General features: G+C 43.9%; 1 protein-coding gene across 1 annotated transcript in view; it reads left to right on the top strand.

Annotated features, from left to right (window-relative positions):
• LOC311108605 (receptor-type tyrosine-protein phosphatase kappa-like) overlaps nucleotides 1-24690 on the top strand; it is a 203821-nt gene that overhangs the window by 141020 nt on the left and 38111 nt on the right. The window contains exons 8-10 of the mRNA XM_084151268.1: nucleotides 7383-7685; nucleotides 21462-21571; nucleotides 24365-24566. Coding sequence (XP_084007394.1) covers nucleotides 7383-7685; nucleotides 21462-21571; nucleotides 24365-24566 — 615 coding nt within the window. The remainder of the gene's footprint in view (nucleotides 1-7382; nucleotides 7686-21461; nucleotides 21572-24364; nucleotides 24567-24690) is intronic.

Here is a 24690-nt window from a genome sequence, read left to right as displayed (position 1 = left end):
CACATTTTTTGCAAACAGAATATATTTATTTAAATATTTGTATTCTGTACAGGCTTCCTTCTTTACAATGTTGTTGATCCATCTTCAGTTTAGTTCTATCACAGCCATTAAACTCTGTAACTGATTTAAAGTCACCATTGGCCTCATGGTGAAGTCCCTGAGTGGTTTCTTTCCTCTCCGGCAACTGAGTTAGGAAGGATGCCTGTATCTTTGTAGTGACTGGGTGTATTGATACACAATCTAAAGTGTAATGAATAACTTCACCATGTTCAAAGGGATATTCAATGTCATTTTTTTTATTTTTTTTATTTTTATTTTTTTTTACCAATCTACCAATAGGTGCCCTTCTTGGTGAGTCATTGGAAAACCTCCCTGGTCTTTGTGGTTGAATGTGTGATCAAAATTCACTGCTCGACTGAGGGACCTTACAGATAATTGTATGTGTGGGGTACAGAGATGAGGTAGTCATTTCAAAATCATGTTAAACACTATTATTGAACACATAGTGAGTCCATGCAACTTATTGTGTTACTTGTTAAGCAAATGTTTACTCCTGAACTTATTTAGGCTTGCCATAACAAAGGGGTTGAATACTTATTGACTCAAGACATTTCAGCTTTTCATTTTGAATACATTTGCAAAAATGTTGACATTATGGGATGTTGTGTGTATGCCAGTGAAAAAAAATATCTCAATTTAATACGATTTTAATTCCTTCTGTAACACAACAACATTTGGAAAAAGTCAAGGGGTGTGAATACTTTCTGATGGCACTGTAGCTTGTGTAGTGTGAAGGCCTCATGCTGTGTACATTCTCTATTGAAATGTTATGTGTCCTTGGAATGGGCCTATTTGTCCTATGCAGGCTTTTGTGTGCTTTGTGTCGAGATACAAATACTGTCCTTCATGCTATTCTTGACGGCCCAATGCCTGTCACAGTGGCCTGTTGGCTTTTAGCTACATCTTTGTGACCATCCAAGCTCAGGCAGCAAGGCCTACAGGGAATTGAAGTGTGTTTGCTCCGGACCCTGTTGTTCTGTTCCCTCTCCCACAGTGATCCTATCCCTGTGTGCTGTCACCACGATCAAATCAGCCCATTTCTGGAAAACACCCATTATGCCTGATCGTCCGCAACCCTCTCTCTACCAGGGTGGTCAAAGTGCAAAACCTTCTGCAAAGTTTAGCAGCTCCATTTGATTTACACAAGCTACAATTTGTCTGCCTAATCCCCAATTACATTCTTTTTGGGCTGTTTCATTTACTTTTTTCCCTTGTAATGATAAGAGTGACAGACAAGTCGTGTTGCAGAGCCGCAACTCCGTGCAAGCCACAGCCGTCTCCCTGGCTCACATTATTTCCATTCTAGAAGATAAAGGAGCCGTTCTGCTCCAAAAAGTTTAGCTGCCGATTTCATATGAAAGCCGGTGGAGCCTGGGAGAGATAGTGGTGGAGCAGTGTGGAAGACCGGCCAACTGTGAGTGACGTTAAGAAGTTGGGAAGCAGAGAAGAAGCAATCTTTGAGCAAACAGGAGACTTCTGGTGCAATTAAAGATCTAATCTGCCTGTTATGCCCACAAACAGGAGAAATGGGTGCCTTGTTTTCTTGTGCAACGATAACAGCACCTGTTGTGGGGTCCACGTTTCTTTGGTGTTTGTTCCTAGAATGACAACAATATTTGCATTTTTGAACAACTCTCATCTCATCTCTTGAAGAGATGTTCCTCCCTCCCTGCAACTGGTGTCTGCTGTACGACAATTAGAGATTTGATTGACATTACTTATCAGCTTTCTTGAACGTTTCTACACCGACTACATGCATAACTGCACATAACAACAAGATAAACGTTATTTGATTCTCTCACTTCTTCTCTAGGGCCTTGAGCAGTAACAGTCCAGCTATGCCAAGGTAGAGAACATAAGTGTATTACGTTGCACTTTCCATCAAATATATGGTCAACATCAATCATGGTCCATGGAGCCTGGTTGGCAGCGTCACTGATTGCCATCCAGCAGAAAGGACAGTGTCTGTCCTGTCACAGTCTGGGTCCCTCATGGGCCTCATCCTCATGGTCATTTAGCCTAACGGGTGACATATTCTTAAACTCTCTTATAATGCAATCATGGCCCTGCTAATCTGATTGGCAAAACAAATAATGGAATCAAGCAGCAAAATAAGGAGTGAAAATCTGAAATCAATACAGGATATTCAATTAGGTTTCTTTGCCATTAAGGATTCTGCTGACTGCTTATTTGATTATAATTGATTGCTGCCCTCTTGATGCACTTAATCAGGTGCTTCAGACAAGCTTAAGTATCATGTAAGCACTCTGTAGAGCAATATTTACCTCTGTATGCATATTTTGCTTTTTCTCTCCGCTGAACCCCGTGGAAATAAAGAATGCATTGTTGCTCGCCACAAAGAGCGGGCTGTGTAAACAATTGGTTCTGTTTTCAACATCAATGGTTGATTTGTCACAGCAATTAAAGATCCAGGGACGACGCCAAAGTCTCCTCATTGCTAGGCCTGATCCCAAATGGCCACGTTCCAGACTCCCCCACTCCTCACTCCCCTCTCTCCCCTTTCACCCCCCCCCCCCCCCCCCTCACCCCATCCATTCAGTGAGCTTTAGATAAAGGAAGATAAGGGAAGGCTAGTGCAAGGAGGGTCAGAGGGGAAACGTGTGTTTGAATTGCGGGGCCAAAGGAGGGCCCTGGCCTGTTTAGTAAGGGGATCCACCCGTCTCTCATCCTGGCCTGTTAGGAGAGGCTGCAGCCTGAATCCATGCTGAAAAAGGAGAATAAGGAGAGCGGGAACACCTTCCTATCTGGCACCTTGCCTCTCCCAGGACCATATATCTCCTTTTAATTTAAGCCTTGAAAAATGCACTGGGATTTAAGCATCTGAGCCTGCTGGAATCGATGGAATTTATTATAGGGGGGTTGCCTAATCTGTGAAGTTAATGCAGGACTTCACGGCTATTGATCAGCTCTGAAGGGTACACACGTTGTTAATCATGGGCCTGGATGGTAGAATACATAGCACAGAGGAGAGAAGGGGGTGGGGGGAGATGTTATTTATTCTTTGTGTGTACGCATGTGCTAAAAGTTGATGGGGCATGGGAAGTCAGAACCAATTAATTTCTACCCGCAAATTATTTTGCCTGGTTGACATTTAAATTGATGGAGGGTGTCAGGAATCTATCCAACTCTATTCTTCCCTGGTACTTTCATGTATTTTTTCTGCTCTTTTATCTTCTCACCCCAAACGGAATAGCTGGCTCTTGGGTCATCATGTGGGTTGGGGGCATACTAACAGGTTGACTAGCAGATGAGAGACACCGTAATGTTTTGTAAATGACCGCTTTGGCTTTGCCTCTCTCCCATAGAGGGCTTGTTTGTGGCTTATCCCAAATCATTTGATAAACACTCAAAACAGCCTACCCGACCGCTTGGAGGCGTCCACATGGTCCTAAGGCACACCGTTGCATCGTTTGTATCACATTCCAATGATAAAATTGGGACCAAAATGCAATTTCAGAATGTGGGGTGGGGTTGTGGTGGGGGGTGGGGGAGGGGGGTCCCCGTCCCCAGTGACAGTTGCGCCCCTGCAGTCAAGAGAAGAAAGGAGGTCAGCAGGTTGCTCCCGGGCTACTACAGCCAACCTGTGGCCACCCCAGGACCAATTCCCCTCCTCTACACCCGAGCACTGCTCATTCTCAGAAACACTGGCCACTAAATAACAAAAGTTTTTTCATCATGCAGGGTCACCGTTGTGACCTATCTACCAATAGGTGGCCCTTCTTTGCGAGGCATTGAAATTCACTACTCGATTGAGGGACCTTACAGATAATTGTATGTGTGGGGTACAGAGATGGGGTAGTCATTCAAGAATCAAATTAGCCACTATTATTGAACACGGAATGAGTCAATTTTTAAAGGACATTTTTACTCCTGAATTTATGTAGGCTTGCCATAACAAAGGGGTTGAATACTTATTGACTCAAGACATTTCAGCTTTAAATGTTTTATTAATTTCAAAAAATTTCTATAAACAAAATTCCACTTTGACATTATTAAGGTATTGTGTGTAGGTCAGTGATACGAAATCAAAATGTTATCAATTTTAACACAACAAAATGGCTGTAACACAACAAAATGTTGAAAAAGTAAAGGGGTGTAAATACTTTCTGAAGGCACTGTATACAGTGCATTCGGAAAATATTCAGACCCCTTCCCTTTTTCCAAAAAAAATTTTACATTACAGCCTTGTTCTAAAATGGATTAAATTAAACATTTTCCTCATCAATCTACACACAATACCCGATAATGACAAAGCAAAAACAGGTTTTTAGAAATTTGCTATGAGACTCGAAAATGAGCTCAGGTGCATCCTGTTTCCGTTGTTCATCCTTGAGATGTTTCTACAACTTCATTGGTAAATTCAATTGATTGGACATGATTTGGAAAGGCACACACCTGTCTATATAAGGTCCCACAGTTGACAGTACATGTCAGAGCAAAAACCAAGCCGTGAGGTCCAAGGAATTGTCCGTAGAGCTCCGAGACAGGATTGCGTCGAGGCACAGATCTGGGGAAGGGTATCAAAAACATTCTGCTGCATTGATGGTCCACAAGAACACAGTGGCCTCCATAATTCTTAAATGGAAGAAGTTTGGAACCAGCAAGACCCTTCTTAGAGCTGACCGCCCGGCCAAACTGAGCAATCGGGGGAGAAGGGCCTTGGTCAGGGAGGTGACCAAGAACCTGATGGTCACTCTGACAGAGCTCCAGAGTTCGTCTGTGGAGATGTGAGAACCTTCCAGAAGGACAACCATCTCTGCAGCACTCCACCAAATAGGCCTTTATGGTAGAGTGGCCTGACGGAAGCCACTCCTCAGTAAAAGGCACATGACAGCCCGCTTGGAGTTGGCCAAAAGGCACCTAAAGGACTCTCAGACCATGTGAAACAAGATTCTCTGGTCTGATGAAACCAAGATTGAACTCTTTGGCCTGAATGCCAAGTGTCACATCTGGAGGAAACCTGGAACCATTCCTACGGTGAAGCATGGTGGTGGCAGCATCATGCTGTGGGGATGTTTTTCAGCAGCAGGGACTGGGAGACTAGTCAGGATCGGGGTAGAAATTAATGGAGAAAAGTACAGAGAGATCATTGATGAAAACCTGCCCCAGAGCACTCAGGACCTCAGACTGGGGCGAAGGTTCAGCTTCCAACAGGACAACGACCCTAAGCACACAGCCAAGACAATGCAGGAGTGGCTTCGGGACAAGTCTCTGAATCTCCTTGAGTGGCCCAGCCAGAGCCCAGACTGGAACCCAATCTAACATCTCTGGAGAGACCTGAAAATAGCTGTGCAGTGACGCTCCCCATCCAACCTGACAGATCCTCATCCAACCTGACAGAGCTTGAGAGGATCTGCAGTGAAGAATGGGAGAAACTCCCCAAATACAGGTGTGCCAAGCTTGTAGCGTCATACCCAAGAAGACTCGAGGCTGTAATCGCTGCCAAAGGTGCTTCAACAAAGTACTGAGTAAAGGGTCTGAATACTAAGGTAAATGTGATATTTCAGTTTTTTATTTTTAATAAATATCGAAAAACCTGTTTTTGCTTTCTCATTATGGGGTATTGTGTGTAGAGCGAATTTAATAAATTTTAGAATAAGGCTGTAACGTAACAAAATGTGGAAAAAGTGAAGGGGTCTGAATACTTTCCCGAATGCACTGTATGGTTATCATTCATACTTTTTAAAAACAGGGAATCCAACTGAGACCAATACCCTTTTTTCAAGGGAGCCCTGCACACAATCATACAAATTCACAATATTTACAATTCCAACGCAATAAAAACATAACATATTTACAAGCAATTTAAGAAAAGCGACTCAATTAAGTCAATGGTCCAGTATCGCTCCAACGGCACGTTAAGTGAGCTTTATTCTTAATAACCCCCAAAACAGTCAATATCAGATCATGTTAACAAGTCCCCAGTCTTTATTCAGAGCTTTTCATTCTAATTAGACTAGAAAGGAAGGGCTCTCCTGGGCCCCGCTCTTCAAAGTGCAGGTGATTACACCCAGCAGAGACAATCTGTATTTTAGTGAACAAGAGTTCACCTTTCTCCTTTTCTCTTTTTGTGAGTTTGGCCTAACTCACTTTTTGTTTTTCAATCTTTTTATTTTTATGACTCAGTGCAGTGGTCATAGAGATGAGACTGAACAGAATAAGGTCTGTTTCCACAGAGGACATTTGAGAGGGAGGCTTTTGTGTGAGGATGGGCTGCCATGCCAAGAGCCTGCATGGTGTACACATACACCCCCCCAGGCTGGCCATGGCAGAATCATTACCCCATTACTCAAGTAATGAGTGTTGCAGAGTATGCAGGATACCAGGGCTTAGTGGAGATTGAACCCCCACAACCTCTACATGTCAGGTCATGCACTTTAACCACTGCTAGGCCGGTGTCTAGAACACATCTGTCAATAGAGGACAAATTGAATGCCCCTTATCCCTGCGAGCTGGCCCCTAACTCATGTTTATGTACGGACAGGAAATGTGTAGTATTTTTTATATAAAGCCTAAATATCAACATGATAATAATCTCATCGTGATAATTGATGATAATCAAAATATTAATGTACAGAAAGGCTAACTCAATGCATTGCAATATACAGTGTTATAAGTGTCTATAAGTCATGTTCCTATTAAAGTCCTGCCCTTGCTGCAGTGTTGGCTGCATCTCCACAATGCAAATAGCCACGGTGAGACAAAGGCGCTACTTGCATCATTGCCTTAATCACACAGATACATTTGACTATTAGAGTAATTAGTATCCAGCATGCCGTCGTTGCTTGATGAATTGCGGTTCGGATTATATTGACTTTCTCCCAGGGTGATATATTGGCTAATTCAGAAGCTCTTAAAATGCTGTGAGAGTGTCCTCCTGGTCACCAGCATCAGCTCAACACACAGTTCACGTTTGCTCATTTGGTTTGCTTTCACCCCTTCTCTCTCACATTGACATTCAATCCTCATAACGGCCTCATTATTTGTCTGTGGATATGTTCTGACCCAGGGATGAGGAAAAGAAAGGTGGAGCTTTGTGTTGATTGGCCGCTGTGCGGCTGAAGGATAATTTTTGGGCGCCATCATCAACACCTCGCTTTGACAGAGCATACACATGGACCTGATGTGTTAATACTGCCTAAATGTGCACATTTGTGACATACATGTTAGTGGCAGTATACGCTGTCCCCCAATCAGATGATACTGTACACAAACTGGTCTCTCCAGTGATTCTATGTTGGCCATAGTTGTCGCTAGATTGCGAGCACATTTTTAACCATGTGTTTCTTTCTCTCCTCCAGAGCCGATGCGGACCCCGAAGAGCCTGAAGATAGCGGAATCCCAGGCCAGATTCATCGCTGTGGACTGGGAGTCTCTGGGCTACAATATCACCCGCTGCCACACCTTCAACGTCACCATCTGCTACCGTTACTACAACGCCAACAATCAGACCAAGGCCGACTGCCTGGACATGGACCCCAAGGCCCCACGCCACGTGGTGGGCAACCTGCCCCCCAACACCAACGTCAGCCTCAAGATGATCCTCACCAACCCCGAAGGACGCAAGGAGAGTGACGAGACCATCATCCAGACAGATGAAGATGGTATGTGTACTGTACATAAAGGATAGTTGTCATAAAACCGGGGCTCCTTTTAATATTCCTATTTCAGATCTAGACTGTTAACGATCAAGCTCACACACATACAGTGCCTTCAGAAAGTATTCATACCCCTTGACTTATTCCATATTTTGTTGTTACAGCCTGAATTCAAAATGGATTAAATCAATTTTTTCTCACCCATCTACACACAATACCCCATAATGATGAAGTGAAAACATGTTTTTAGAAATGTTTGCAAATGTATTGAAAATGAAACAGTCCAAATTGAGCTCAGGTGCATCCAGTTTCCTTTGATCATCCATTAGATGTCTCTACAACCACCCATACACAAAAATGTATGCACGCATGACTGTAAGTCGCTTTGGATAAAAGCGTCTGCTAAATGGCATATTATTATTATTATTACAACTTAATTGGAGTCAACCTGTGGCCAATTAAATTGTTTGGACATGATTTAGAAGGTCCCACAGTTGACAGTGTGTGTCAGAGCAGAAACTATAATATGAAGTCCAAGGAACTGTCCATAGATCTCCGAGAAATAATTGTGATGAAGCATATATCTGGGGAAGGGGATTAAACTATTTCTAGAGTGTTGAAAGTTTCGAAGATAACAGTGGTCTCCATCATTGGGAAATTGAAGAAATATGGAACTACCCAGACTCTGCCTAGAGCTGGCCATCCGACCAAACTGAGCAACCGGGCAAGAAGGACCTTGGTCAGGGAGGTGACCAATAACCCAATGACCACTCTGACAGAACTACGGAGTTCCTTGGCTGAGATGAGAGAACCTGCCAGAAGGACAACAGTCTATAGCACTTCACCAATCTGGGCTTTATGGGAGAGTGGCCAGATGGAAGCCACTCCTGAGAAAAAGGCACATGACAGCACGCCTGGAGTTTGCAAAAAGCCACGTGAAAGACTCTGAGAGCATAAGGCAAACGATTCTGTGGTCTGATGAGACAAAAATGTAACTCTTTGGCCTGAATGCAAAGCGCTACAGTATGTCTGGAGAAAACCAGGCACAGCTCATCACCCATCCAACACCATCCCTACTATAAAGCATGGTGGTGGCAGCATCATTCTATGGGGATGCTTTTCAGTGGTAGGGACTGGGAGACTGGTAAGAATAGAGGGAACAATGAATGGAGCCAAATACAGGCAAATTCTTGATGAGAACCTGCTTCAGAGTGCAAACACCCTTAGACTGGGGGAAAGATTTACGTTCCAACAGGACAATGACCCCAAGCATACAGCCAAAGCAATGCTGAAATGGCTTCAGAACAAGAATGTGAAAGTCCCATTGAAAATATGTGGAAAGACTGCTGTTCACCGCCGCTCCACATCTAATGACAGAGCTTGAGAAAATCTGCAAGGAAGAACGGGTACAGACATACAGTACCCAAGACGACTCAAAGCTGTAATCGCAGCCAAACCTACGAAGTATTGACTCGGGTTTGAATACTTATGTAAATGAGATATTTCTATATTTCGTTTTCAATACATTCCAAAAATTTTTGACATTATGGGGTATTGGGTGTAGATGGATGAGAAAAAATATATTTAATTAATGTTGAATTCAGCCTGTTACACAAAAAAAATCAGAATAAGTCAAGGGGTATGAATACTTTCTGAAGGCATTCTGCATATTTTTATGTCTTTCTAATACTCATTTATTTTGAAAAGATGGATTTATCTCGCTCTGTTTGTAGCCAGTTGACTGACTCATGCTTATTACTGCCCCCTGTGATTCCTACAGCTGGGCTGAGTTTGCCATTTCAAAGCAGGGCACGTTTTCTCCCTCCTGCTCTCTGAATAGACACTAGCTGGAGATGCTAACCAAGGGCTGAGATAACAGCACTGGCGGCAGCTTGGAATTTGTAACTCACATTAAATGCTTCAGCATTATAATAACGCAGCCAGGTGACCAGCTCTATCCTGTGGCTCCGGCAGACATGTTGTCCCTTGAAGAGGACCTGTTTAAATCTAACCTCACGTTCTCACAAACCCAGGAGATAATGCTAGTGAAATGACTGAGATAGTGAAATGACAGATTCTGCATGTAGCCAGAGCTTAGCTTTTGGGGTGATATTCAGGTCATGCTGTACATGTTACTACACCTTTCTACCTTTTGTTTTGTTAAGATTGGTGTGTATGACACTTCATTGTATTCTCTCAGAAAAATCACGAATTGTTCCCATGTCAAACCAACCCCATTTTCAGCAGCATCAGACAGGAAGAAGGAATGCTAGAGTTTTCGTTGTGGAAAAAGTTGATTCATCCAATAGTGAAAAGTTTGTCTGACTGCGATGCGAGTAGAGGAGAAGAGAGATTCTATGACTGATCCGTAGACCGCAGACAAGCTTCCCCAACACCCCGAGCCCTGCTCCTCTCTTCAGACAGACAGGCCTGACAATCACCCAGTCATGTGACTTGGTCACGCTTCTGCTCTCTGTCTCTCTGCTGTGAGGGAGAGGGCTTTGGATGTCCCCGACTCAGCTTGACTAGAACACAGCCCAGGCAGGCAGACAGCCCCATGGCAGAACAGTCTCGTGGCAGCTGTAGAGACCCATGGGACTGCCAGGTTTCATCAGTAGTGAGAAGGCTGTCAAGTCGGTAAAAAAAACATACAACAGATAGGTGCAGTGAAATGTGTTGTTTTACAGGGTCAGCCATAGTAGTATGGTGCCCCTGGAGCAGATTAGGGTTAAGTGCCTTGCTCAAGGGCACATCGACAGATCATAGTGTTCACCAATCCAGGACGTATTACAAAGGTCCTCAAAATAGTAGGCTACTACTGTTACCAATTGAAAGCCATGCTATCTCAGCTATTTTACTGCTAAAACAGACAAAATACTTGTTTGGATCAAATGTTATATTTAGTTGATAGGAAGTATCTTCGTAGAGAGTTACTGTACTTCTATACTACACTACATGACAAAAGAATATGGACACCTGTTCGTTGAACGTCTCATTCCAAAATCATGGGCATTAATATGGAGTTGGTCCCCCCTTTGCTGCTATGACAGCCTCCACTCTTCTGGGAAGGCTTTCCACTAGATGTTGGAACATTGCTGCGGGGACTCTATAGCGTTAAGATTTCCCTTCACTGGAACTAAGGGGACTAGCCCAAACTATGAAAAAAAGCCCCAGACCATTATTCCTCCTCCACCAAACTTTACAGTTGACACTATGCATTCGGACAGGTAGCGTTTTCCTGGCATCCGCCAAACCCAGATCCATCCGTCGGACTGCCAGATGGTGAAGTGTGATTAATCACTCCAGAAAACACGTTTCCACTGCTCCAGAGTCCAACGGCGGCGAGCTTTACACCACTCCAGCCAACGCTTGGCAATGCGCATGGTGATCTTAGGCTTGTGTGCGGCTGCTCGGCCATGGAAACCCATTTCATGAACCTCCCAACAAACAGTTATTGTGCTGACGTTGCTTCTAGAAGAAGTTTGGAACTAGGGACAGACGATTTTTACGCGCTATGCACTTCTGCACTCAGCGGTCCCTTTCTGTAAGCTTGTGTGGCCTACCACTTCGCGACTGAGCCGTTGTTGCTCCTAGATGTTTTCACTTCACAATAACAGCACTTACAGTTGACCGGGGCAGCTCTAGCAGGGCAGAAATTTGATGAACTGACTTGTTGGAAAGGTGGCGTCCTATGACGGTGCCACGTTGAAAGTCACTGAGATCTTCAGTAAGGCCATTCTACTGCCAATGTTTGTCTATGGAGATTGCATTACTGTGCGCTCGATTTTATACACCTGTCAGCAACGAGTGTGGCTGAAATAGACGAATCCACTAATTTGAATGGGTGTCCATATACGTTTGGGTATGCAGTGCATTTGAAAAGTATTCAGACCCCTTGACTTTTTCCACATTTTGTTACGTTACAGCCTTATTCTAAAATGGATTACATTGTTTTTTCCCCTCATCAATCTACACACAATACCCCATAGTGACAAAGCAAAAACAGGTTTTTAGAAATGTTAGCAAATGTATGTAAAAAAAATAAATGGGAATATCACATTTACATACACTACCGTTCAAAGGTTTGGGGTCACTTAGAAATGTCCTTGTTTTCGAAAGAAAAGCTATTTTTTGGTCCATTAAAATAACATCAAATTGATCAGAAATACAGTGTAGACATTGTTAATGTTGTAAATGGCTATTGTGGCTGGAAACAGCTGATTTTTTATGGAATATCGACATAGGCGTACAGAGGCCCATTATCAGCAACCATCAGTCCTGTGTTCCAATGGCATGTTGTGTTTGCTAATCCAAGTTTATCATTTTAAAAGGCTAATTGATTGAATAGAAATCAATTGGTAACACACTACACCGTGAAGGACTGAAATCCTGCAGTGCCTGCAAGTTCCCCCTGCTCAAGAAAGAACATATACAGGCCCGTCTGAAGTTTGCCAATGAACATCTGAATGATACAGAGGAGAACTGGGTGAAAGTGTTGTGGTCAGATGAGACCAAAATCGAGGTCTTTGGCATCAACTCAACTCGCCGTGTTTGGAGGAGGAGGAATGCTGCCTATGACCCCAAGAACACCATCCTCACCGTCAAACATGGAGGAGGAAACATTATGCTTTGGGGGTGTTTTTCTGCTAAGGGGACAGGACAACATCACTGCATCAAAGGAACGATGGACGGGGCCATGTACCGTCAAATCTTGGGTGAGAACCTCCTTCCCTCAGCCAGGGCATTGAAAATGGGTAGTAGATGGGTATTCCAGCATGACAATGACCCAAAACACACGGCCAAGGCAACAAAGGAGTGGCTCAAGAAGAAGCACATTAAGGTCCTGGAGTGGCCTAGCCAGTCTCCAGACCTTAATCCCATAGAAAATCTGTGGAGGGAGCTGAAGGTTTGAGTTGCCAAACGTCAGCCTCGAAACCTTAATGACTTGGAGAAGATCTGCAAAGAGGAGTGGGACAAAATCCCTCCTGAGCTGTGTGCAAACCTGGTGGCCAACTACAAGAAACTTCTGACCTTTGTGATTGCCAACAAGGGTTTTGCCACCAAGTACTAAGTCATGTTTTGCAGAGTGGTCAAATACTTATTTCCCTCATTAAAATGCAAATCAATTTATAACATTTTTGACATGCGTTTTTCTGGATTTTTTTGTTGTTATTCTGTCTGTCACTGTTCAAATAAACCTACCATTAAAATTAAAGACTGATCATGTCTTTGTCAGTGGGCAAACGTACAAAATCAGCAGGGGATCAAATACTTTTTTCCCTCAATGTATGTGTATGTACAGTGGGGAGAACAAGTATTTGATACACTGCCGATTTTGCAGGTTTTCCTACTTACAAAGCATGTAGAGGTCTGTAATTTTTATCATAGGTACACTTCAACTGTGAGAGACGGAATCTAAAACCAAAATCCAGAAAATCACATTGTATGATTTTTAAGTAATTAATTTGCATTTTATTGCATGACATAAGTATTTGATCACCTACCAACCAGTAAGAATTCCGGCTCTCACAGACCTGTTAGTTTTTCTTTAAGAAGCACTCCTGTTCTCCACTCATTACCTGTATTAACTGCACCTGTTTGAACTCGTTACCTGTATAAAAGACACCTGTCCACACACTCAATCAAACAGACTCCAACCTCTCCACAATGGCCAATACTAGAGAGCTGTGTAAGGACATCAGGGATAAAATTGTAGACCTGCACAAGGCTGGGATGGGCTACAGGACAATAGGCAAGCAGCTTGATGAGAAGGGAACAACTGTTGGCGCAATTATTAGAAAATGGAAGAAGTTCAAGATGACGGTCAATCACCCTCGGTCTGGGGCTCCATGCAAGATCTCACCTCGTGGGGCATCAATGATCATGAGGAAGGTGAGGGATCAGCCCAGAACTACACGGCAGGACCTGGTCAATGACCTGAAGAGAGCTGGGACCACAGTCTCAAAGAAAACCATTAGTAACACACTACGCCGTCATGGATTAAAATCCTGCAGCGCATGCAAGGTCCCCCTGCTCAAGCCAGCGCATGTCCAGGCCCGTCTGAAGTTTGCCAATGACCATCTGGATGATCCAGAGGAGGAATGGGAGAAGGTCATGTGGTCTGATGAGACAAAAATATAGCTTTTTGGTCTAAACTCAATTCGGCGTGTTTGGAGGAAGAAGAAGGATGAGTACAACCCCAAGAACACCATCCCAACCTTGAAGCATGGAGGTGGAAACATCATTCTTTGGGGATGCTTTTCTGCAAAGGGGACAGGACGACTGCACCGTATTGAGGGGAGGATGGATGGGGCCATGTATCGCGAGATCTTGGCCAACAACCTCCTTCCCTCAGTGAGAACATTGAAGATGGGTTGTGGCTGGGTCTTCCAGCATGACAACGACCCGAAACACACAGCCAGGGCAACTAAGGAGTGGCTCCGTAAGAAGCATCTCAAGGTCCTGGAGTGGCCTAGCCAGTCTACAGACCTGAACCCAATAGAAAATCTTTGGAGGGAGCTGAAAGTCCGTATTGCCCAGCGACAGCCCCAAAACCTGAAGGATCTGGAGAAGGTCTGTATGGAGGAGTGGGCCAAAATCCCTGCTGCAGTGTGTGCAAACCTGGTCAAGACCTACAGGAAACGTATGATCTCTGTAATTGCAAACAAAGGTTTCTGTACCAAATATTAAGTTCTGCTTTTCTGATGTATCAAATACTTATGTCATGCAATAAAATGCAAATAAATTCATTAAAAATCATACAATGTGATTTTCTGGATTTTGGTTTTAGATTCCGTCTCTCACAGTTGAAGTGTACCTATGATAAAAATTACAGACCTCTACATGCTTTGTAAGTAGGAAAACCTGCAAAATCGGCAGTGTATCAAATACTTGTTCTCCCCACTGTATGTATATATATATATATATATATATATATATATATATACAGTGGGGAAAAAAAGTATTTAGTCAGCCACCAATTGTGCAAGTTCTCCCACTTAAAAAGATGAGAGAGGCCTGTAATTTTCATCATAGGTACACGTCAATTATGACAGACAAATTGAGGGAAAAAAATCCAGAAAATCACATTGTAGGATTTTTAATGAATTTATTTGCAAATTATGGTGGAAAATAAGTATTTGGTCACCTACAAACAAGCAAGATTTCTGGCTCTCACAGACCTGTAACTTCTTATTTAAGAGGCTCCTCTGTCCTCCACTCGTTACCTGTATTAATGGCACCTGTTTGAACTTGTTATCAGTATAAAAGACACCTGTCCACAACCTCAAACAGTCACACTCCAAACTCCACTATGGCCAAGACCAAAGAGCTGTCAAAGGACACCAGAAACAAAATTGTAGACCTGCACGAGGCTGGGAAGACTGAATCTGCAATAGGTAAGCAGCTTGGTTTGAAGAAATCAACTGTGGGAGCAATTATTAGGAAATGGAAGACATACAAGACCACTGATAATCTCCCTCGATCTGGAGCTCCACGCAAGATCTCACCCCGTGGGGTCAAAATGATCACAAGAACGGTGAGCAAAAATCCCAGAACCACACGGGGGGACCTAGTGAATGACCTGCAGAGAGCTGGGACCAAAGTAACAAAGCCTACCATCAGTAACACACTACGCCGCCAGGGACTCAAATCCTGCAGTGCTAGACGTGTCCCCCTGCTTAAGCCAGTACATGTCCAGGCCCGTCTGAAGTTTGCTAGAGTGCATCCAGAAGAGGATTGGGAGAATGTCAAATGGTCAGATGAAACCAAAATATAACTTTTTGGTAAAAACTCAACTCGTCGTGTTTGGAGGACAAAGAATGCTGAGTTGCATCCAAAGAACACCATACCTACTGTGAAGCATGGGAGTGAAAACATCATACTTTGGGGCTGTTTTTCTGCAAAGGGACCAGGACGACTGATCCGTGTAAAGGAAAGAATGAATGGGGCCATGTATCGTGAGATTTTGAGTGAAAACCTCCTTCCATCAGCAAGGGCATTGAAGATGAAACGTGGCTGGGTCTTTCAGCATGACAATGATCCCAAACACACCGCCCGGGCAACGAAGGAGTGGCTTCGTAAGAAGCATTTCAAGGTCCTGGATTCTCCAGATCTCAACCCCATAGAAAATCTTTGGAGGGAGTTGAAAGTCCGTGTTGCCCAGCGACAGCCCCAAAACATCACTGCTCTAGAGGAGATCTGCATGGAGGAATGGGCCAAAATACCAGCAACAGTGTGTGAAAACCTTGTGAAGACTTACAGAAAACGTTTGACCTGTGTCATTGCCAACAAAGGGTATATAACAAAGTATTGAGAAACTTTTGTTATTGACCAAATACTTATTTTCCACCATAATTTGCAAATAAATTCATAAAAAATCCTACAATGTGATTTTCTGGATTTTTTTTCCTCATTTTGTCTGTCATAGTTGACGTGTACCTATGATGAAAATTACAGGCCTCTCTCATCTTTTTAAGTGGGAGAACTTGCACAATTGGTGGCTGACTAAATACTTTTTTTCCCCACTGTATATATATATATATATATACAGTACCAGTCAATAGTTTGGACACACCTACTCATTCAAGCATTTTTCTTAATTTTTTACTATTTTCTACATTGTAGAATAATAGTGAAGACATCAAAACTATGAAATAACACAAATGGAATCATCTAGTAACCAAAAAAGTGTTAAACAAATCAAAATATATTTTAAATTTGAGATTCTTCCAATTGCCACCCTTTGCCTTTGACAGTTTTGCACACTCAAATCAAATCAATTCAAATTTTATTGGCCATATGCGCCGAATACAACACGTGTAGACATTCCAGTGAAATGCTTACTTACAGCCCTTAACCTACAATGCATTTATTTTTTAATAAAAAAGTAAAATAAAACAACAACAACAAAAAAGTGTTGAGAAAAAAAAGAGCAGAAGTAAAATAAAATAACAGTAGGGAGGCTATATATACAGGGGGGTACCGGTGCAGAGTCAATGTGCGGGGGCACCGGTTAGTAGAGGTAGTTGAGGTAATATGTACATTGGGGAGAACAAGTATTTGATACACTGCCAATTTTGCAGGTTTTCCTACTTACAAAGCATGTAGAGGTCTGTAATTTTTATCATAGGTACACTTCAACTGTGAGAGACGGAATCTAAAACCAAAATCCAGAAAATCACATTGTATGATTTTTAAGTAATTAATTTGCATTTTATTGCATGACATAAGTATTTGATACATCAGAAAAGCAGAACTTAATATTTGGTACAGAAACCTTTGTTTGCATTTACAGAGATCATATGTTTCCTGTAGGTCTTGACCAGGTTTGCACACACTGCAGCAGGGATTTTGGCCCCAGGTCTGGACACTGGCTAGGCCACTCCAGGACCTTGAGATGCTTCTTACGGAGCCACTCCTTAGTTGCCCTGGCTGTGTGTTTCGGGTCGTTGTCATGCTGGATTTTTGTTTTAGATTCCGTCTCTCACAGTTGAAGTGTACCTATGATAAAAATTACAGACCTCTACATGCTTTGTAAGTAGGAAAACCTGCAAAATCGGCAGTGTATCAAATACTTGTTCTCCCCACTGTACATGTGGGTAGAGTTAAAGTGACTATGCATAAATAATTAACAGAGTAGCAGCAGCGTAAAAAGATGGAGTGGGGGTGGGGGGGCAGTGCAAATAGTCTGAGTAGCCATGATTAGCTGTTCAGGAGTCTTATGGCTTGGGGGTAGAAGCTGTTGAGAAGTCTTTTGGACCTAGACTTGGCACTCCGGTACCGCTTGCAGTGCGGTAGCAGAGAGAACAGTCTATGACTAGGGTGGCTGGAGTCTTTGACAATTGTGAGGGCCTTCCTCTGACACCTCCTGGTATAGAGGTCCTGGATGGCAGGAAGCTTGGCCCCAGTGATGTACTTGGCCGTACGCACTACCCTCTGTAGTGCCTTGCGTCGGAGGCCGAGCAGTTGCCATACTAGGCGGTGATGCAACCAGTCAGGATGCTCTCGATGGTGCAGCTGTAGAACTTTTTCAGGATCTGAGGACCCATGCCAAATCTTTTCAGTCTCCTGAGGGGGAATAGGCTTTGTTGTGCCCTCTTCACGACTGTCTTGGTGTGTTTGGACCGTGATAGTTTGTTGGTGATGTGGACACCAAGGAACTTGAAGCTCTCAACATGTTCCACTACAGCCCCGTCGATGAGAATGGGGGCGTGCTCAGTCCTCTTTTTTTCCCTGTAGTCCACAATCATCTCCTTTGTCTTGGTCACGTTGAGGGAGATGTTGTTATCCTGGCACCACACGGCCAGGTCTCTGACCTCCTCCCTATAGGTTGTCTCATCGTTGTCGGTGATCAGGCCTACCACTGTTGTGTCGTCGGCAAACTTAATGATGGTGTTGGAGTCGTGCCTGGCCATGCAGTCATGGTTGAACAAGGAGTACAGGAGGGGACTGAGCACGCACCCCTGAGGGGCCCCCGTGTTGAGGATCAGTGTGGCAAATGTGTTGTTACCTACCCTTACCACCTGGGGGCGGCCCGTCAGGAAGTCCAGGATCCAGTTGCAGAGGGAGGTGTTTAGTCCCAGGATCCTTAGCTTAGTGATGAGCTTTGTGGGCACTATGGTGTTGAATGCTGAGCTGTAGTCAATGAATAGCATTCTCACGTAGGTGTTCCTCTTGTCCAGGTGGGAAAGGGCAGTGTGGAGTGCAATAGAGATTGCAACATCTGTGGATCTGTTGGGGCGGTATGCAAATTGGAGTGGGTCTAGGGTTTCTGGGATAATGGTGTTGATGTGAGCCATGACCAGCCTTTCAAAGCACTTCATGGCTACAGATGTCAGTGCTACGGGTCGGTAGTCATTTAGGCAGGTTATCTTAGTGTCCTTGGGCACGGGGACTATAGTGGTCTGCTTGAAACATGTTGGTATTACAGACTCAGTCAGGGACATGTTGAAAATGTCAGTGAAGACACTTGCCAGTTGGTCAGCACATGCTCGGAGTACACGTCCTGGTAATCCGTCTGGCCCTGCGGCCTTGTGAATGTTGACCTGCTTAAAAGTCTTACTCACATTGACTACGGAGAGCGTGATCACATAGTCATCTGGAACAGCTGGTGCTCTCATGCATGCTTCAGTGTTGCTTGCCTCGAAGCGAGCATAGAAGTGGTTTAGCTCATCTGGAAGTTTCGTGTCACTGGGCAGCTCGCGGCTGTGCTTCCCTTTGTAGTCTGTAATAGTTTTCAAGCCCTGCCACATCCGACGCGCGTCAGAGCCGGTGTAGTACAATTCAATCTTAGTCCTGTATTGACTCTTTGCCTGTTTGATGGTTCGTCGGAGGGCATAGCGTGTTTTCTTATAAGCTCCTTGAAAGCTGCAGCTCTACCCTTTAGCTCAGTGCGGATGTTGCCTGTAATCAATCAATCAATCAATCAATTTTATTTTATATAGCCCTTCTTACATCAGCTAATATCTCGAAGTGCTGTACAGAAACCCAGCCTAAAACCCCAAACAGCTAGTAATGCAGGTGTAGAAGCACGGTGGCTAGGAAAAACTCCCTAGAAAGGCGAAAACCTAGGAAGAAACCTAGAGAGGAACCAGGCTATGAGGGGTGGCCAGTCCATGGCTTCTGGTTGGGGTATGTACGTACGGTCACTGTGGGGACGACGTCATCAATGCACTTATTGATGAAGCCAGTGACTGATGTGGTGTACTCCTCAATGCTATCTGAAGAATCCCGGAACATGTTCCAGTCTGTGCTAGCAAAACAGTCCTGTAGCTTAGCATCTGCGTCATCTGACCACTTTTTTATTAACCGAGTCACTGGTTCTTCCTGCTTTAGTTTTTGCTTATAAGCAGGAATCAGGAGGATAGAGTTATGGTCAGATTTGCCAAATGGAGGGCGTTCTCTCAACCAGCTTCACCTGTAATGCTTTTCCAGCAGTCTTGAAGGAGTTCCCACATATGCTGAGCACTTGTTGGCTTTTTTTTCCTTCACTCTGCCATCCGACTCATCCCAAACCATCTCAATTGGGTTGAGGTCGGGGGATTATGGAGGCCAGGTCATCTGATGCATAACTCCATCACTCTCCTTCTTGGTAAAATAGCCCTTACACAGCCTGGAGGTGTGTTGGGTCATTGTCCTGTTGAAAAACAAAATGATAGTCCCACTAAGTGCAAACCAGATGGGATGGCGTATCGCTGCAGAATGCTGTGGTAGCCATGCTGGTTAAGTGTGCCTTGAATTCTAAATAAATCACTGACAGTGTCACCAGCAAAGCACCCCCACACCATCACACCACCTCCTCCATGCTTCACGGTGGGAACCACACATGCAGACATCATCCGTTTACCTACTTTGCGTCTCACAAAGACACGGCGGTTGGAACCAAAAATCTCAAATTTGGACTCATCAGACCAAAGGACAGCTTTCCACTGGTCTAACTTGAACTCTGTGAAGCAGTTATTTGGGCTGCAATTTCTGAGGCTGGTAACTCTAATGAACTTATCCTCTGCAGCAGAGGTAACTCTGGGTCTTCCTTTCCTGTGGTGGTCCTCTTGAGAGCCAGTTTCATCATAGCGCTTGATGGTTTTTGCGACTGCCCTTGGAGAAACTTTCAAAGTTCTTGAAATGTTCTGTATTGACTGACCTTCATGTCTTAAAGTAATGATGGACAGTAATTTCTCTTTGCTTATTTGAGCTGTCCTTGCCATAATATGGACTTGGTCTTTTACCAAAAAAGGGCTATCTTCTGTATACCAACCCTACCTTGACACAACACAACTGATTGGCTCAAACGCATTAACAAGGCACACCTGTTAATTGAAATGCATTCTAGGTGACTACCTCATGAAGCTGGTTGAGGGAATGCCAAGAGTGTGCAAAGCTGTCATCAAGGCAAAGGGTGGCTATTTAAATAATCTCAAATATATAATATATTTTGATTTGTTTAACACTTTTTTGGTACTACATGATTCCATATGGGTTATTTCATAGTTTTGATGTCTTCACTATTATTCTACAATGTAGAAAATAGTAAAAATAAAGAAAAACCCTTGAATGACTAGGTGTGTCCAAGCTTTTGAATAGTACTATATATATATATATATATATATATATATATATATATATATATATATATATATATAAATAAATAAATTAGCAAAATGTTTGAAAAACTTGTTTTCGCTTTGTCATTGTGCGTTATTGTGTGTAAATTGATGAGGGAAAAAAACAGTTTAATCAATTTTAGAATAAGGCTGTAACTTAACAAAATGTGGATAAAGTCAAGTGGTCTGAATACTTTCCGAATGCACTGTATATAGCGTATATTAAATTCTATACTCAATACCTTCACTGATCAAAATTAATGTCAGAGAGGTCTGGCATGCTGTGGTTTCTCTGGCTGATGGCTTTGCTCTATTGGTGAAAGAGACCCCAAATTATAGGAGACTAATTTGATCATAAAACATGCAGATGACAGAGAGAAGGGATGCTCTTGAAAGGATATTGCACCTTGATTATCAAATGTCATGTAAATTCATTGTCGAAATTCAATAAAAACCACCGGGAATTCAAGTGTCTCCCATTCAACGCACGCGCAGCGCTCTACATTATTATGCAATTTTCAACATGCTGCTTTGCTGTAAGTAAAAATAGTCAGTGGTCTCGTTACAGGCGCACAGGCTCAGGAGGGGCTCTCTCTGTGAGAGTAGGATTCATTACAGTACAGTGGCCTTCCTTTGATTGCATTAGGACCTACTCCTCCTGTCTTCTGTCCTAATGCAGTCCCTGGCCCCGTTCCCAGCCAGTCCATGAAAGCCACACCGTTCGAGGATCGGATCTTCCTTTACTGGAAGGAACCACTGGAGCCCAATGGGATCATCACTCAGTATGAGGTAATGAAGTACTATGGCCAGGGGGAGAGGTGGAGGGGAGAGGTGGAGGGAGGGAGAGGTGGGGCGAGGGAAGGAGGAGGGGAGGGGAGGAAAGAGGTGGAGGGAGGGAGGGGAGAGGTGGAGGGAGGGAGAGGTGGGGCGAGGGAAGGAGGAGGGGAGGGGAGGGGAGTGGGGAGGGAGCGAGAGGTGGCAGAGGTGGGGAGAGGTGGGGATGGATGGAGGGAGGGAGGGGGAGGTGGGGGGAGAGAAGAGGTGGGAGGGAGGGAGAAGAAGGGGGAGGGAGGGTGGGAGGTGGGGGAGGGAGGGCTGGAGGGGAGAGTTGGGGCGGGATGGATGGTAGACAGGCCTGTCTAGGATCCACATGGGGTTTGTATATTTAAACCATGTTTCACAGGTTTTATGAATCTTTAGTGTCCCTCTGGAAACCAGCGCATATGAGTGAAAAACGTCCTGTTCCTATTTCATACAGGACTATGGTGCAAATACTGTAACTCAAAAAGGGGACTGTGGGTTTTAAGGGGAACTCATTGTATGTTACTGTTGCAAAATACTATTTTCAGTACTTCTTAGGTATGCAAAGAAGGTGTACTGATCCATCATTGAATGGATTGTATTTTTAAAGTTAATAACCCACAGTGATTCGTAGCTTGTGTGCAATGGGGTGAATTTGAAATAACATTTCTTAAATCTCAAGTGTTATCCAGCTGTGTGAATATGAGAACACTGACTCACATAATCCAAGGGAATGTGGATTATAGGGCCCACATTGTGCCCACAAAGCTAATCCCTAAGCTAAGGATCCTGGGACTAAACACATCCCTCTGCAACTGGATCCTGGACTTCCTGTCGGGCCGCCCCAAGGTGGTAAGGGTAGGCAACAGCACATCTGCCACGCTGATCCTCAACACGGGGGCCCCTCAGAGGTGCATGCTTAGTCCCCTCCTGTACTCCATGTTCACCCAAGACTGCGTGGACAAGCACGACTCCAACACCATCATTAAGTTTGCTGATGACACAACAGTGGTAGGCCTGATCACCGACAACGATGAGACAACCTATAGGGAGGAGGGCAGAGACCTGGCAGTGTGGTGCCAGGACAACAACCTCTCCGTCAACGTGAGCAAGCCAAAGGAGATGATCGTGGCCTACAGGAAAAGTGGTAAAAACTCAACTCGTCGTGTTTGGAGGACAAAGAATGCTGAGTTGCATCCAAAGAACACCATACCTACTGTGAAGCATGGGGGTGGAAACATCATGCTTTGGGGGTGTTTTTCTGCAAAGGGACCAGGACAACTGATCCGTGTAAAGGAAAGAATGAATGGGGCCATGTATCGTGAGATTTTGAGTGAAAACCTCCTTCCATCAGCAAGGGCATTGAAGATGAAACGTGGCTGGGTCTTTCAGCATGACAATGATCCCAAACACACCGCCCGGGCAACGAAGGAGTGGCTTCGTAAGAAGCATTTCAAGGTCCTGGAGTGGCCTAGCCAGTCTCCAGATCTCAACCCCATAGAAAATCTTTGGAGGGAGTTGAAAGTCTGTGTTGCCCAGCGACAGCCCCAAAACATCACTGCTCTAGAGGAGATCTGCATGGAGGAATGGGCCAAAATACCAGCAACAGTGTGTGAAAACCTTGTGAAGACTTACAGAAAACGTTTGACCTGTGTCATTGCCAACAAAGGGTATATAACAAAGTACTGAGAAACTTTTGTTATTGACCAAATACTTATTTTCCACCATAATTTGCAAATAAATTCATAAAAAATCCTACAATGTGATTTTCTGGATTTTTTTTCCTCATTTTGTCTGTCATAGTTGACGTGTACCTATGATGAAAATTACAGGCCTCTCTCATCTTTTTAAGTGGGAGAACTTGCACAATTGGTGGCTGACTAAATACTTTTTTCCCCCACTGTATATACTAGGTGGTGTCAGAGGAAGGCAAAGAATTGTCAAAGACTACAGTCAACCAAGTCATAGACTGTTCTCTCTGCTACCACACAGCAAGCGGTACCGGAGCGCCAAGTCTAGGTCCAAAAGGCTCCTTAACAGCTTCTATTAATCAAATGGCCACCCAGACTATTTACATTGACCCCCCCCCCCCCCCCCCCCCCCTCACTTTACCCATACGTACATGTATAAATTACCTCGACTAACCTGTACCCCGGCACATTGACTCGGTACCGGTACCCCCTGTACATAGCCTCGTTATTGTTATTTTATTGTGTTACTTTTTATTTTATTTTTTACTTTAGTTTATTTAGTAAATATCTCTATTTATTGAACTGCGTTGTTGGTTAAGGGCTTGTAAGTAAGCATTTCACAGGAAGGTCTACACCTGTTCGGCGCATGTGACAAATTTTGATTTGATTTGATGTAACATGACACACATTCTACATAATGCCATGGGAAGTCACATGCTCAAATTTTTTATCACACATTTTAGTTCAGGCTTACAAGTGTTTCCATATGCATTCCATATGTACCTCAAGTCTTTTGCATGTTTTAAATACAATACACAATGCAGTGAAATCACTCAAAAATCCTCTCATTTGTTTAGCTGTGCTTTGTACTTTGCTAGGTATGTGCATTCCACCTACTTACATTTTACATTTTTACATTTTAGTCATTTAGCAGACGCTCTTATCCAGAGCGACTTACAGGAGCTTAACCACAGATAAAGTTTGTACCACAGTATAATGTTACAGAAAGTCTATTACCATTCGCTTGAACACTTTTCAACAACTCATTAGGTAAATATTGTATTTCCCTCTCCTCTCCCTCCCCTAACAGATCAGCTACAGTGGTATTCGGTCCTTTGACCCCTCGGTGCCGATAATGCGCCCTCCTTTGATCGTGTCTCTGCCCTGGAACACTTCTCACCACGTCTTCAACCAGCTCCACCCTGGCACCACCTACCAGTTCCTCATACGAGCCAGCACCGTCAAGGGCTTTGGCTCCCCGACCACACTCAATGTCACCACCAACATCTCAGGTACGTTTATTTAACCTTTATTTATCCAGGAAGTCCCATTGAGGTTACAAGGGAAACCTGGCCAAGAGAAACCTCCTTAGTATGGTAGAGTATGTATACAGTATAATGGACATAGTGTTACAGC

The sequence above is a fragment of the Coregonus lavaretus genome (genome assembly GCF_964263955.1).
Source record: "Coregonus lavaretus genome assembly, chromosome: 33".
NCBI classification, from domain to species: Eukaryota; Metazoa; Chordata; class Actinopteri; order Salmoniformes; family Salmonidae; genus Coregonus; species Coregonus lavaretus.
The sequence above is the reverse complement of the archived record's forward strand: the minus strand, read 5'-3'. Positions and strand labels throughout refer to the sequence as shown.